Source organism: Populus alba, chromosome 13, assembly GCF_005239225.2.
Source record: "Populus alba chromosome 13, ASM523922v2, whole genome shotgun sequence".
NCBI lineage: Eukaryota > Viridiplantae > Streptophyta > Magnoliopsida > Malpighiales > Salicaceae > Populus > Populus alba.
Genome location: NC_133296.1, coordinates 11,078,006 through 11,093,792, shown reverse-complemented (window position 1 = coordinate 11,093,792; position 15,787 = coordinate 11,078,006). Strand labels below are relative to the sequence as shown.

At 32.8% G+C, this 15,787-nt stretch overlaps 1 protein-coding gene across 1 annotated transcript; it reads right to left on the bottom strand.

The window, feature by feature from the left end:
- Positions 1–4,298: 4,298 nt before the first annotated feature.
- LOC118059377 (bifunctional aspartokinase/homoserine dehydrogenase, chloroplastic) lies at positions 4,299–14,007 on the bottom strand. Its single transcript, XM_035072225.2, has 18 exons — positions 13,551–14,007; positions 13,215–13,288; positions 12,740–13,114; positions 12,405–12,493; positions 12,003–12,306; positions 11,765–11,817; positions 11,471–11,679; positions 11,294–11,381; positions 11,104–11,217; positions 10,489–10,587; positions 10,154–10,348; positions 9,007–9,089; positions 7,403–7,628; positions 6,868–7,013; positions 6,565–6,700; positions 6,083–6,166; positions 5,907–5,999; positions 4,299–4,881 (listed from the first exon to the last, which is right to left on the bottom strand). Exons 1-18 carry the CDS (start codon positions 13,703–13,705, stop codon positions 4,636–4,638), a joined length of 2,769 nt encoding a protein of 922 aa, XP_034928116.1. The 5' UTR covers positions 13,706–14,007; the 3' UTR covers positions 4,299–4,635.
- Positions 14,008–15,787: the final 1,780 nt, after the last annotated feature.

Sequence of the window (15,787 nt, the reverse complement as noted above, 5' to 3'; positions counted from 1 at the left end):
TAAATGAGTAGTACCAGACCATTCAAAGTGTATCAAATGATTGAATCAAATAATTATATCATTAAACTACAACTAAACTTTGATATTAGCTCTACTTTTGACATAAATAACCTCATTTATATAAAACACAATAACATATCCTTGATGATCATTTTAAAACCCCTTCCCCATTATCCTTATCTTTAGCACAAAAGAAATATATTAATGATATTTTGAATGCATATTTTTTTTTTACCACAATGATAAACTTTAGTGAATCTTAGTACATGAGTTGAACGATCAGATTTAGACTATCCTTGGATTATCAAGAGATATTTAATAGCCTAATCATGATCGTTGGGAGCAATATTAGATCCATCTTGAACTACACTCGACAAGGTAGAGTTTCTTCAATCCCGAGAGAATTGGTGGGGATATCAAACTTGAGACATTATTTATGCACTTGTATGATCATAGACAATGGAGGATAGCCTAGACCTTGGAGAGATTGAGTTTTAGCTTATGTTTTTGGTTTGATTTATTTGAACTTTTAGTTAAGGTTTTTAATTAAACTTATTTGTTGGGTTTGATTTAGCTATTGTTAGATATTCAATTTATTAGGCTATAAGCTCAATTATTTGTTCTATTTAGGGTTTTAATATTTATATCCTATTTAGTTATTGTTAGATATTTTATTTATTAGACTATGAGCTCATTTGTTTGTTCTAGTTACGGTTTTAATATTTATATCATACTTTTTTAAATGTTAGACATTTGTTTATGAATTGAATAATATTTGCAAAATTGCAGACTTTTCCAACCTTAATGTTCTCTTCTTTGTATTTTTTGTTCTCTTTCTTTCGCTTTTTCTTCTTAGCTTATTACTTCATCTTTAAATCTCTTTTTGTACAACATCATAGGTACAATAGAAAAAGTATTGTCATCTTTTACTCAATTAGAACCCACTTGTTTTACTCAAGAAAACAAACATGAGGAGGGTTATACAACAATTAAAGCTGAAATCAATGCATTTATACAACATGTCACTCAGACACGAGTACCCAAACCTAACAATGTCAACATTGTTAGAAATAAGCATGTGTACAAAATCAAATGAAATGCAACTGGGACTGTTAAAAGATTTATAGCTAGATCAGTACTAAAGAAATTCTAAACCTAAATTATTATTTTCAACTGCTTGTCATCCATAAGTGGATGGTGAAATGGAAGTAATGAATATGTATTTAACTAATTTATCGCATATTATCATTCAAAAGAACTTGAAAAGTTAGGAGTGTTTAATGTTTATTGAGTTTACATATAATAAAAGTGTGCATTCTACTATTAATCACTAATTATCTAAAATTATTTATGATCTAAATCTACTAACTCCTTTGAACTTGTTGTCTTTACCTGTTAATGAAATGGTTAATCTTGATAAAAATAAGAAAGTTGAAATGGCAAAGAAACTCTGTAAGTGTTTGAAAACAAATAAAAAAAAAATGAACAATATGCATCTAGAATCAACACGGGTTATAGGCATGTTATCGTTGAATTTGATGATTGAGTTTGGATACATATAAGGAAGGAAAAATTTCTATACCATAGAAAATCTAAGTTGCATTTTAGAGGGTATGGTACATTCCAAGTCATTGAATAGATTAATGACAATGCATAAAGTTAAAACTTCTAAGTGAATATAATGTTAGTGCTACATTTAATGTTTTTAATCGTTTTTTTTATTATGTAGGTGATGATTCAAGGTTGAATCCTTTTGAAAAGAGAAAGTTAGTTAGTTAATTATGTAGATTTAATTTAAGCCTAGTATCTAATTATAATTATTTTATTCTTATTTAGTTTTATATTTAAGTAAGTTAGTTATGTGGATTTAATTTAGACCCATTAGTTAATTAGGGTTAATTTTTAACTTATATTATATAAGTAGTTAAAATAACATTGAAAATATAACTTTTATTGTTATTACTAATTGAACAACATGAGTATGTTTCTTCTTTAGTTCCTCACTCAACTTCCAAAACTTATCAAAGATTGCTTTGTGGTGTTCTAACCATGTACCTTTGATTTTTGGTTTAAGAAATCATTAGGTTAGGGTTTTCTATATGATTTTAGCTTTATTGGGTGAGTATTTCAATTCTTGATTGAGGGTTCTAAGTTTTATCCTTCCGAGTTGGCATCATCATCAATATATCTAGCCTATAAACACAGTATGATCAATTTTTTTTAGTAATCATAATAGTTTTTAAATAGTGTTTTTAGCTAAAAAATGTCATATTTAAAGCCAAAACTATCAGGTTTAGTTCTAGTTTTATGCAGGCTAATTAAAGCTCATAATAAAAGGAATTATCAGAATTAATTATTTATCAACTTTAGTTCAAAAACCTTCTATAAAAAAAGGGCTGAAAAGGAGTGTTTATACATTTTTTTTTTTTAGATTCTAAACTCTTCATCACCTTTATTTTTCAACTTATTCTCTTTCTTTTGAGCTTTGTTTTTTCATTCCAATATAAAGCTTAGGTTAGTTTTTTTTTAGAAAGATACTCATTCAATTTCTTTTGATTTGTGGACCTGGTTCAAAAGTGCTTCTAAATAAAATAACAGTGTGAGAATCTTAAAATACTTATTGCAAACATCATATTTGCACTAAGTGAGGAACAATATAGTTTAAAGGATAACAAATTAATCATTGATAACAACAATGTTTTAGCCTAATAAAATCTTAAGTGCTTCAATAAATAAGTATTTTACACTAGTTTTATTTAACTATAACTTCAATATATGTTTAGTACATAATCTAGCATTATGTTTCAATCTCTTATGCAAGTTTGGATATATGCTTAGTATTTATGATAAAATCTTCAAATGATATTTAGTTTTAATTGCATGTTTGTCTTTATATAAAAAATTACATGCTTAGATAGTAAACTTGTATGCACACTAGTTTAATTAATTAATAATATTTAGTCAACAATTAGAAGACTTTATTTTAATTAGTTTTTTATGTTTATAATTCCTTATGAAAACTAGATTAATTATTAAAACATATTTTAGCAACTTTAATCTTAAGTTAAATTTAACTTTTATCTAGTTTTCTATATTCATATATGTATTATACTTTTTTGAATCAAACAATTAAATCTATAATCTTTGTTTAACTTCCATATCTAGCTTTATGATATTTTTTTTAAATTTTTAGAAGGTTTCTAGATATCTTTTATTAGTATAACCTCTATACTTGTTTTTATATACATGCAATTCATTTAATTTTTATACAAAATTATAATAATATGATTCATGATAAAAGAACTAAAATAATATAAAAGGGATTAATAAAATCTTGTATAGTTTGTGATTATTTAAGTTTATATTATTTGTATTTTGCTTGTTTTTTCAGAAGCCAAATCTTTATTAACATATCTTTGCTATTATTTATATAGAATTATTATGATTTTAAATCAAGAAACATTTGTTACAACCAATATTGTTTTGACAAATATTACATTGGTGGCGATGATTCACCATGCACTTTAGTAAAGTGCAGTGTGCAAAACTTGAAAAGTTTAATGGATTAAGTTATGAGTAGAAAAATATTATATTCTAATCACTTTGAACTTGATAAAGTTCTTGATTGCAAAAGTGTCAAAGTTATCAAATAAGAAATCTGACATACAATGGTGACAATTGTGAACACATAGAATTATAGTGATTTTATGTGCAATAACTATATCACGAATGGATTATACAATATATTATATGATGTTTATAGTTACATAAAAAATGCCAGGGTATTATAATAAGCTTTGGATAAAAAGTACAAGATTGAAGATGCTTATATAGAAAAGTACACGATTGAAAAATTTATGGATTTTAATATGATCCAAAGACAATTACAAGCCAAGTTTTGGATATCTTGTATGATATCCAAGCTAAACTTGTATATTTTAAGTGAATCTTTTCAAGTGATTACAATTATTTAAAAATTATCGATATCTTGAAAAGATTTCATAAACTATTTTAAATATAAACGCTAAGAAATGAAACTTGAAGACTTCATTCTAAGGTTAAAGATAAAAAAAGATAATAAGTTGTTAAAAAAAATAAAGCTACTTTTTTAGTATGGCTCCTAAAACAAACATTGTGAAATAAGTGGTGAAATCCTATAATAAAATCAAAAGAAAAAAAGCTTGTTTTGAAGGGGAAAGAAATTGTCAAAAAGTTCAATGATAAATGATTCATCTACAACAATACTAGACACGTGGCCATAAATACAAACTACACATTGCCAAGGGGCTCAGACAGGATCAAGAACGAAAGTAATGGCAATCTCATAATCATATCAAATGTGAACATTTCTGGAAGGTTACATTTAACACTTCCCATTCTCCAGGAGCTACAAGACCTGGAGCAAGAAAATAAGAAAAGGCCATTCATATATTTATATGTTGGCAGAACTAAGCTCACACTATACTAGCCCTGAAGCTTCCGCAGATAAGCTTATTTTAAGAGAACAATTACAATGCATAACGACATCTCAAGCATGACCAGCACTGCCCTTGAAGAAAAGCATTATTAAGGCCTGTGGAAAGAAGTAGTGGCAAAATGTATCAAGATTGAATGCTAACCAAGAAGACGATGCTATTATGATGGAGCACCAAGATAAGAGGCCAGTAGCAATATGTCACTGAATATTCCACCGGCGGTCACTTGAGCCCCAGCACCAGGTCCGCGGACAATCAGAGGCTGTTCTTTATACCTTGTAGTTGTGAAAGCTATGATGTTATCAGAACCAGCAAGCTGTGCAAAAGGGTGACCTTTCTTGTATCTTCGCAACTCAACAAGCCCTTGTTGACTCTCCGCATCCACCACCCCAACATATCTCAAGACCTTTGGATTTTCATACAAAGAAGCGGAAACAGAAAATACAATAAAAAAATACGTTATATGAAGACAAATATTTAAGAAAACATGCTCCACCTAAACCAACACAAAGTGGCCATGGGATTTTTCTTGCAAATTGATTATGGAAGGATGACATACTTATTCAAAAAAATCTTTGATTTCAGAGATCACCGCAGTTCATAAGTACTTGATACTGTTAACACTAATGGATGGATTTTGGCTCAGTGGCACTGACCCTCAAAAAGCAGAGGAGCGGGGAATAACATCTCAACTTCAGGGCTATGCTTGCCACCAAAAGAACCAGACCAAAAGAAATTCGTGTTCTTTCCCCCCAATTTGATATCCATAATGAACTTCCCTTTACAATTCCCTTCTCCATAAACTTGATTTACGCTACATCACATAAGCTGAATCACTTCTGAACTATTTCTCTCAGTTTTAGGCCATCAGAAGAACAAAAGCCATTATCATAAATGGTTGTGAAAAGAATATATGGACCTTCCTCTATGATCCAATAACTAAATGTCTTTTAGAAAATGTGAATAAGGTTAGCATTTGAACTGAGAAAAAGTGGTTACAAACACAAAAAGTGTGTTTGATAACAAGTTCTGTTGAATGTGGTTTTGCTATTAGAATGGGAAGAAATCATAGTATAATCAACAAAGTACTAAAGTTAACAGAATTTATGGAAAAGCCAAAATATATTTTTTATTTTTACAGCAAATCACGATTTGGCATTACAATGGGGGAAAGCAACCCCGCCCCCCTCATCACAATGCCTCATATCCATTATTTACCCACGGAAATGGTATGCTTTTTCTGTAACATCTGCTAAAACTATTTAACTTGTTTGCATGGATGTTTATATAAAAGTACGAAACAACATATTATATTCCTTGTTTAAGCATCCACATGGATTCCTATGAATTTGTAGTTTGATAAGGTGGCAATCAAAGAATTCTGTTAAAAAATAAATTAGAAACAAGCAGAAACATCTGAGATATACTCACATCCCCTGCATCCTCAGCCTCTTGTCTTGCCCTAGCCATTTCATTGTCATATTGTGGTAACTGCTCCATAAACTCTTCAGCAGATGCGCTAGCCTGAAGCAAAAATTAAAAACATAATGTCGAAGGAAAACTGGTATCGCAAACCCAGTTTATGATTTACATAACATGAATCTTACTCTCAGTGGTTCAGGGACAAGACTTTGAACAGGGATATCAGACAGCTCCAACTTTAAACCAGATTCTCTTGCCAGAATAATCACCTGTAAAATGCAGCAGGTTTATGACTGCACTTAACGAACTGAATATACTGTGAGGAACTGACAAGTACAATTCACAATCAATAAAGTTGCAGTTAGTCAACTATCATGTCATGTCTTCATACTGACTGCAAGTTGGTGCTGACAACATCAGCATTTAAAAGATTTCCATCCACTGAATTCAATCAAGGTTTAGTGGCAAGAAATAACATGGGACATCCATTGACCCAACAATATATTTGACTAATGACTCAGATTCACAAGACTGATTCTATCACTCATGGGACAGAAAGTCATCCATATATATGAAATTTAAAGAACAACATCCAATAGATGTAGTTATTTGACAATAAGCGGGCATGAACTAAAAACTTTGACACATGTAATGAGGTATACAGAACCTTTCTGGCAACATCTGTTCCAGATAGATCATCCCTTGGATCCGGTTCAGTATATCCTGCCTGCTTTGCTTCTGCCACTACGTTACTAAATGCTCGCGTGCCTTTGAAATTGTTGAAGATATAACTCAAAGTTCCACTGTGATAACAAAATGGGGAGAACGCTTGTAAAAGATGTAAAGTGAAATTATTTAACATCACTGATACAGACACTTGAAAGAAAAATTGATGGAATTATATAATATAATATATTCAGAGCCTCTTGAGTGCTCATGTTTCTGTCTATTAAGCAAAAACAAGTCTCACCTGAAAATTCCTTCAATGCGCAGTATTTTATCCCCAGTTTCAAGGAGACCTCGTAAAGTGCTAATAATTGGAAGGCCAGCTCCAACAGTTGCCTCATAAAAGTAATGTGTATAGGATTGCCTTTGAAGAGCTCTCAGTTTCAAATACTGAATTTATATAGAAGAAAAGATCAAGAAGAGCAGATGTAGCAGACAAAGACATAAGCAGAGAGATGATAACAAAGGCATGACAAACATAGCAGTGACAAACTGTTCAGCGACTAACAAATAGTTGATGAGAAGCAAACTTTTCCTGTTAAGTTAGTAAGTAGAGAAACCAACCAACTTCCTCAGGCACCCATATGTAGAGCTACAACTTCAGGAATAAAAAGTGTAGCAAACCTCAAAAACTTTAGTTTAGAAAAAAAAAAAAAAAAGGAACAGAGAGAGAAATGTAATCTCTACCAAGGTTGGAATAGAAACACGATGTGCAATAATGGGGAACTAGTTCAAGAAGCAACACTCCAACAACAATACCCCAACATAGTTCATGTTACCTGATCAAGTGGTCCTGAATTTGCCTTTTTGTTTGGGGTGATTACATGAATTCCTCTTCGCAACCAATCATGATAACAACTTGCAACATTAGAGTCTGCTGTACAGTCTACCAAAACAGTATTTGGGAGAAAATGATTTCCATGCACATGTTGCCTGAATTTCTCCAGGTCAGCCACTTCACCTTTATCCTTTACAAGTTCTCTCCATCTTGACAAGTCAATTCCACTGCAGCCAGAAACTAATGAGCTTAATGAATATACAAACATAACTTTACATGACTGTTACCAAAAAGCATTACGGTTGTCCCCAAACAGAAAACAAATTAATGATCTGTAAAGGTGCAAATCATCCAACCAGATGAATCTATAGCTCTCAAATTCAACAACTTTTGGATATTTCTAAACACAAAATCTCCGAGGAAGGGAGCGTGTAAACTATGAATTTCAGTTATATACTGTTAGCAAGGGTTGAGTTCTGCTTCTAGCAAGAGTGGGAAATGGGAACAACCAAATGAACTGGGTGTACCAACCTATCCTAAATTTTAGGACAGGTTTAGGTATTGTTAATAAGGTGTGTGATAGCGTTGGATAAAGAAGAAAACATGTCATGTTTTGGTTTAGAAGCGCGGGAACGCAAACCCACCCTAGTAACAATGCACTGATGCCAACAAATTGAACAACCATGTCAATACAGCAATACCTATGGACAAATTATCTTCCAGAAGGAATCATCTTGTCCTTTTGTCTCAGGAATTTTAGTTATAAAGTTAAGCCACCAATTCTGAAGAATGGAAAAATAATGCAACTAATCTATGTAGTTGGTGTTAGCTTTTGTCAACTTAAGAGGGCTATCATAGTCAATTTTGTGTTTTGATTGAAAATGAGAACTTGAGTTATTCGAAGTGGATTTTTTTATGATGTCCAATTAAGGATAATGAGTATGACATCTTGTCTATGTAGGACAATTTTTAGGAGTATATTAGTTAAGTATGGTTGTTCTTTTTGTTTTAAATAAAGAATATGAAGGAACAAGCATTATGTAAATCCCAATACGAATTGCCCTGATTCAACTAAATTGGTATTTTTCATCCCTTTAAGAGAGGACATTTTGGACGCCAATTAAAAGGCCCTAATTCTATCGATATGCTAAATGTGTCGAGTGCTTTTGAAAGAGAGTTGCTAAATGAATGAGTTGTTGAGTGCTAATCGAACTCCCTCCCCTCCTTTCAGCATTAGATTAGTTGACAACATAAAGCCTCTTAAACCTCGGAATTCTAGATGCTTGCTCTTCAGGTTTAGGTATGGTCTTTCACTTACAATACATCATATGCAAAGGAAATTGAAGAGAATGATCTTTTGTTTGTTTGTTTATTAGTTTAGCATTTTGTTGCAGAAGTTTTAGTTATGCTATTTGATAAAAATGTGCCACATCCTAACCAATAGTTGTTCATAGGACTTCTGATCACTTTACATCTATGAATTAAACACATTATTTTTTGTATCAGGAAGAACGGTAGTCATGTTGCCTTCAACAGGAACTCAGAAAGAAAAGGTAATAGACAGTATCATACGGGCAGGAATCTGATGTAATTCTTAAGACTTACACATCATTCAAAAACATTGTTCTCGAGCCAGTGATTCCCATAACACGCAAATCAATGTTAAAATCTTCCTTAAGGACTGCTGCCTGCCAAAAGAAATTTCATAACATGTTCAGACTGATATAGCATTTAGAATAATAACAATACCTAGTTAAAAAAGAATAAAATATATGCATTACTCCATTAGGTAATGTTCTCAAAATGCTGTCTACCCATTTTGCAAGCCACAGCATGGCTTCCAACGTCAAGGGTGCAAGTATCAGTGGTCGGGAACAGTTCTTGGAACCTGATGCTCATTTATTCAAGCTTTACTGAAACCTTTCGGTGCCTAGTTCAGAGGTCATGACATACAGACTTGGGAAATAAAACTTTCATTTATTTTTAATGTAACGTCATAAGAATTCGAGTAATAATAAATCCTAGATTGAACCAGAACTTGAACATGATTTATGTAAGCAAAAACTTTGGGGAAGGTTGGTTTTTATGGGAAGAAATAAAAAGACCTGTCTATGAAATGCAGTTCTCGTTTAAGTAGAACAAGAAAGAATAAGATAGACCTCCAATAGCATTAAATCTTATTTTGGTGAAAGTATTGACACACAACATGGTATTTACTGCTTAATTTGCTATGTTGCAAAGTACATTTTGCAACATGATTTATGTAAGCAAACACTTTGGGGAAGGTTTGTTTTTATGGGAAGAAATAAAAAGACCTGTATGAAATGCAGTCCTCGTTCCAAGTAGAACAAGAAAAAACAAGATAGACATCCAATAGCCTTAAATCTTCTTTTGGTGAAAGTCACCATCGACACACCATGCAAAGTGCATTTTGGGCACTCATATAGCATTAACTCATCATTAGTAGTACTAGCGTGAGCAAGAAAACACAAAACAAACTTCTAAATGTTGATCAAGTACCACATTCTTATTTAAATAGATGACAGTTGAATGATAAGAAACAGCATTCCCATTGTATTTTACCTCTATTACAAATTTTTAAAGTCATGCTACTTTAGATCAACCGCTATTAACTCTATCATAGTTGCAAAAGATAATGGATCCATTAATGTTCACATTCAAACATTAATTATTCCATAATTACTGACATATGAAAGAAAAATAAAAGTTATATCAGCATCCAAATACACACCTGATCTCTAAGCTGGTCTAGTAATGTGGCACCAATCAAACCAGGTCCTATGATTCCCATTGCTATCGTGGTTTTCGAGAGATAAAATCTCGAGTGGACAGCTCTTAAAGCTCTTATACAATCTCCACGCTTGATAACAACTGTAATATTGTATTCAGAGCAACCTTGAGCTATGGCACGGACATTAATATTAGCCTGCATTGCAAAAACATTTCATACTTGTATCAGAAGAAAATAGCAAAAATAAATAAATAAGAAGACATAATATTGAAAGTATAAAGACGTTGAGCATCCAGACTACTCATCTCAATAAATATATATATAAATGATTTTACCTTGGCCAGAGCATTGAAAAGAGTTGCACTGACTCCATGTGTGCTGGCCATTTTCTGGCCAACAGCTGCTAAAATGCTACAATTTGGAATGACTGCAACCTGAAGAGTGATTTTGAGAAAACAATGAAGTGGGAAAATATGATTCCAATACATTAGAGAGTGAAAAAAGATAATATGCTCCGCCATTGAGAAAGCAAACTACAGGAATAGAGCTCCAAACCAAGAGTCCACATATCAGAGAACAAGCTCAGAAAAACGTAGCTGTGACAGTAAATTAAATTGGCATGAAGCAAATTATTATTAGATCAGTGCATAAGACAGGAACAGATCATATTCAAAACAAAAAAACTCATATCAGATTTCAAAAGTCCAAGAGCTCAAGTTTTGAAACTGAAATAAGATAATGTTGGCTGTTTTCGAGTATGGCTGTTCTCCAGACACGAATAGTTTTACCAAAAATGTCATGACACGTGAACTTCCACAATTCCCGTAAAATATGATAAACCAAAAACAGATAAAAAGAATTTAATGGAAAAACTAAGACGACAGTGAAATCATAAAGATTCATAGACTTGGTACTGTTTATGTTGAATTTTAGTTCAATCTAAACAGAACCTGGGAAAGACGTCCAGCATTCAAAGCTTCATGAAATCTAGACTTCAAAGCCTCAGCAACAGCTGCTACTTCCTTCTCAGGTACAGCAAAGCATACAGAATGCTCGCTACTAGCCTGCATGAAATCCAGTCACTTTGCATAAATGTTATCTGAGAAAAACACCACTCTGAAACCAGGGGATAAAGAGTACCTGGGATATAACAATGACATTAGCTCCCACATCTTTCACAGCACCAAAAATGGCACTAGCTGTACCAGGAACACCAGCCATTCCAGTTCTGCCAACGGAAGAGTAAACATAAAACGGGAGAAAAAAATGAATACAACATGAAATCAATGAATACGAAATCACCAAGAAATGCCTCACCCCTCAACATTCACAAGAGCCACATTGTCAATAGTTGCAAAACCTTTGACAAGCGACTCCAATTTCTGGCCATCTTCATTCTCAGCAGGCCGGCAGATCATCGTCCCGGGAGCAGGGAGGTTAAAAACATTCCTTATCAAAATGGGGATATCATATCGCATCACAGGCATAATAGTGCGAGGATGTAAGACATTTGCCCCAAAATAGGACTGCAAATCCACACAAATATAAACTTAGAAACATGCAGTTAGATAGTTCAGCATTGACAGGTACGAGAAGAGTGGTGAAGTTCACCATTTCCCAGGCCTCTTGGTAAGACAATGTCCTTAGTATTACAGCCTCACTAACTGCAGATGAAAAGGGAAATGAATCTTTCAGCATTACAATCCAATCTCATCACTGGTTTCCTCTCAAAAGTTATATGAGGCCATTCTCCACAATCTGAATGGTCTCCACTAGATAGTTCAGCAGTAGGGTAGAACCTTGTACAGGGCAAAAAAAAAAAACAAGTGTAAATAAACCAAGAACAAACCTTTTCTGGGGTCTGCACTGTATACCCCATCAACATCTGTCCAAATTGTGACTTGGCGAGCCCTCACCAAGGCACCCATTATAGCTGCAGAGAAGTCACTTCCATCCCGCTTCAATGTTGTGGGAATATTTTGTTGCGTACTGGCTATGAAACCAGTCGCAACTATTGTCTTTGATGGATGTCGAGAGAACCATTCTTCAAGTCTTTTTTCAGACTCCACAAAATCAGGATCAACTTGATTAGAACCAGAGGGATTTACTATAAGCACTTCTCTTGTATCCATCCATTCACAATCTAGCCCGTTCTGCACGAGAAAACAATAACCTAACAATAAATCAGATAAACTGTGAGAGTTACAATTGGCAGGTATTCTTCATGGCAATGAGCAAATAACCACTGAACCTTTCTAACAACGTATGACAACAACTGGGCAGACCACAACTCCCCATGTCCTACAACAAAGTCAGAAAAGGACTCGGTTGCATGACCAGCTGCAACACATGAAAGGAGAAAGCTGTCAGAGGCAAAACTGCAGTAGAAAGCCAGATATGACAGGAAAACAGAAAAGCACTTCATATCAACATGGATTGAAGATAAAATAAAATAAAGAGTTGCTGAAAAAATATAAACAAAATCAGATATTGCAATTTACTAGTTGCATAAGAAAGAAGAGATTTAATCCATTTCAACACCTGATCATATACATGCATGCATGTAAAGAGAGAGCAGTCCGATACCTATGTATATTGCACGAAGCATGGCTTTGAGGTTATTAATATCATGATGCAACCGGGACAAAAAACTAGCAAGATCATCACCATCAAGAAGATCCATAGCTGTTAATTTGTGCTTTTCAAAAACAGCATCAACAGCAGATACATAGGAACCATCCCGTGATTGCGCCTTGTCTATGAGATCATACATCATATCTGTCACCTTGGACATCGCCGATACAACCACCAATTTCCCCTCTGAGCTATCCTGAACAATAATTTGTGCTACATTCTTAATTCTCTCCCAGCTTCCCACACACGTGCCACCAAACTTATGAACCGACCACATATCACCTTTCGGAAGGTGAAGCTTTTCCTTGGATTCATCCAGCAAAACAGCTAAGACACGGAATGCCAAGTAACCCCATCGTACCAATCAGCTAAAAAGAAAGGAAATAAGATTCTAAACCCAACGTAGAGAAAAGAAGAGGTAACGAACCTTTAACCGAACACGAGACATGGCCGTGCAAAGAGTAAGGCTCCCTTCTTCCCCACTGGGAAACAAAACTACTCCTGAAATAAAAGGAACACAGAAATCTTCAGGAAAATGAGAAGAACAAAAAAACATTCAAAACCCAGAATACAATGATGAACAAATAAATAAAATAAAATTTGAGCATTTAAAGAAGAAGAGAAAAAGAATACAACGTTGTTGAACGCTTTTAAAAAAAAAAAAAAAAACTTAATAACGTATCAGGAATGAAGAAGAGCGGCATTGTAAAATAATGAGGAAAAATGGACGTATCTGAATTAAAATAAAAACAAGAAAAGGAACCTGGAGAGAGAAGAGCGAGGAGTAAGCGATAAAAGGGAGAAATGAGGAGAAGCAGAGATCTTCTTCTGGTTGTTGAGCTGAGAAAATGTATTTGAAGAAGAGGAGAGAATGCGTGGAGTGTTATTATGGGAGATCGAAGCAGCACAGAGAGCCATTTCTTCTCTTAAGAAAAAGCTTACAATGAATAAAAATGGCTGCACTTTTAATTATTTCTTCTCTGGGTTTTGGTGGCTTTTGCTCCGTGTTGTAATTATTAGTAGAGGAAAAGGAGACTATGATTGATGATGACGACGACGACGACGACGATGACGATGGCGATGGCGATACCTTTATTAGGCTGATTAGGAGAGGCTCCGCTAGGAGACCACTAGATGAGAACCCAATCATGCTCCAACACGTAATCCGACAAAATATCTCCCTAAGAGGTCACGTGACTTTTCATCCAGCGACGAGGCAGACAGCCCTTGCTTTGAAAAATTGTGAGGTTCTGGTCTCCAAGTACCATTTGTAATCATTTATTGATGTAAAAAAACAATTAAAACGTTAGGCAAATTCACTGTAGTCCCATTCTTTTCTTGTTTATTTTTTATTCAACGCTATACTATAAACGCAACTCCATCCCAGTAGCTAAGTGGGGAGTTAAAAATAGAAAAGGTGGTGTTTTTGTTTTTGTTTTTTTCCTCGTTTTTCATACTAAGGGAAAGCTAAACAAGATGTTATTTTAGCATTTCTCTTTAAAAAATGTTATTTCTACCCATTTTGTAAAGATATCAGAACACATTCATTGCATTAGCGTTTCCTTTACAAATAGTTTTTTTTTCTCTTTTGATTTTTTTTAAATTTATGTTTTTTTTGTTTGTTTTTAATAAAATTATTCTGATCTCATGATTCATGTCATGGGTTTGACGAGTTTACCTAAGTTGACAAGGATTGTTTTTTTTTGTTTTTTTTAATTGAATTATTTTTAATTTTATTCTTTAATATTGGGTTGATTGAAAATTATTTGGGTTGTTTTTTGACCCTTCATGTCAACTAAGTCAGATCGAGTTGTTATAATAGTTATATATATTAAATATATTAAAATACTATTGGCTCTTTTAAATGATTTTTTACCATTAGAGTGTATGTAAGGAAAAAAAAAACCTATATTTATACTATTCAAATTACCAATTTGAATCTTTTATAAAGTATTTTTCATTGGAGATGCTCTGATCCCTTTGTTTTCCCAGGAAAATTTGCTTTGAATTAGAGGAAATTTTGTCTTTCATATGATAAATTAGTCTTTGTTTAGATATATTGTAAACTTTTCCGTGTATTAATGAATAGTTAAATAACAAAAAAGCCCCCCAAATAAATAAAAGCTAGCATTGTTGAGTAGGGATATATTTTTGCCCTTTCTCTTTTTTTTTTATACAATAAAATCACACACATGCCTTTAGATCCCAAAAAAGTAACACATGGAATCAAGGATAATATGTCTTTTGCCTCTAACATTTTGTTAATTGTTAGTTTGATCATTTAGCATTTAATTAATACATTTTAATTTAAAAAGTTGTTGGCGCGTGGAAAACATTGTGTTATTTGGACAACGCGTGCAGCTTCCCTTCGTTGTCTCCTCTTCCTTCCTAGGTGGTGCGTGTCAACTTACGGTGATCGGTTTATTGTCGGTTGGCCTTTCCTTTTTTATTCATTTCTCTCTCCCAATAATAATAATAATGGTGGTGGTGGTAGTGGTAGTATTAATAGTGATAATAACAATAATTTATTATAATATTAATAGTGATAATAATAGTAGTGATTGTGATGATGTTAATAATAATAATAATAATTGTGAAGACAATAATAATAATAATGATAATGATGATGAGACAATAATAGTACTACTAATAGTGATAATATTGACAATAATATTAGTTTATAATAATAATAATAACAACAATAATAATTATATTAATAATAGTAATAATAGTGATAATAATAGACAAAATCTTTATGTATAGAAAAATCATGATACAATGTCCAAGTTGTTGATAAACAATTCTGCTTAGAATTTAAGGGCATCAAAATAGTTATAAGACTATTGGTCATCATTAGAAGACTCAATAAGTCTTGCCACCTATCATAAATGACTATTTTATATCCAATCAATCATTTTTTTTTTTATGAATATTTATATTTATGCAAATTATTTTTAAGTTTTTACATAGAGAGATATAAAAATCAAGTTTTGAAAACTT

Excerpts from the sequence above, each read along its gene's own strand:
- LOC118059377 (XM_035072225.2), bottom strand. The coding sequence starts at position 13,705 with ATGGCTCTCTGTGCTGCTTCGATCTCCCATAATAACACTCCACGCATT. Across the intron at positions 12,494-12,739 it reads GCTTCGTGCAATATACATAG|CTGGTCATGCAACCGAGTCC; the intron begins GTATCGGACTGC and ends CATGTGTTGCAG. Across the intron at positions 10,349-10,488 it reads TTTTCAATGCTCTGGCCAAG|GCTAATATTAATGTCCGTGC; the intron begins GTAAAATCATTT and ends TTTGCAATGCAG.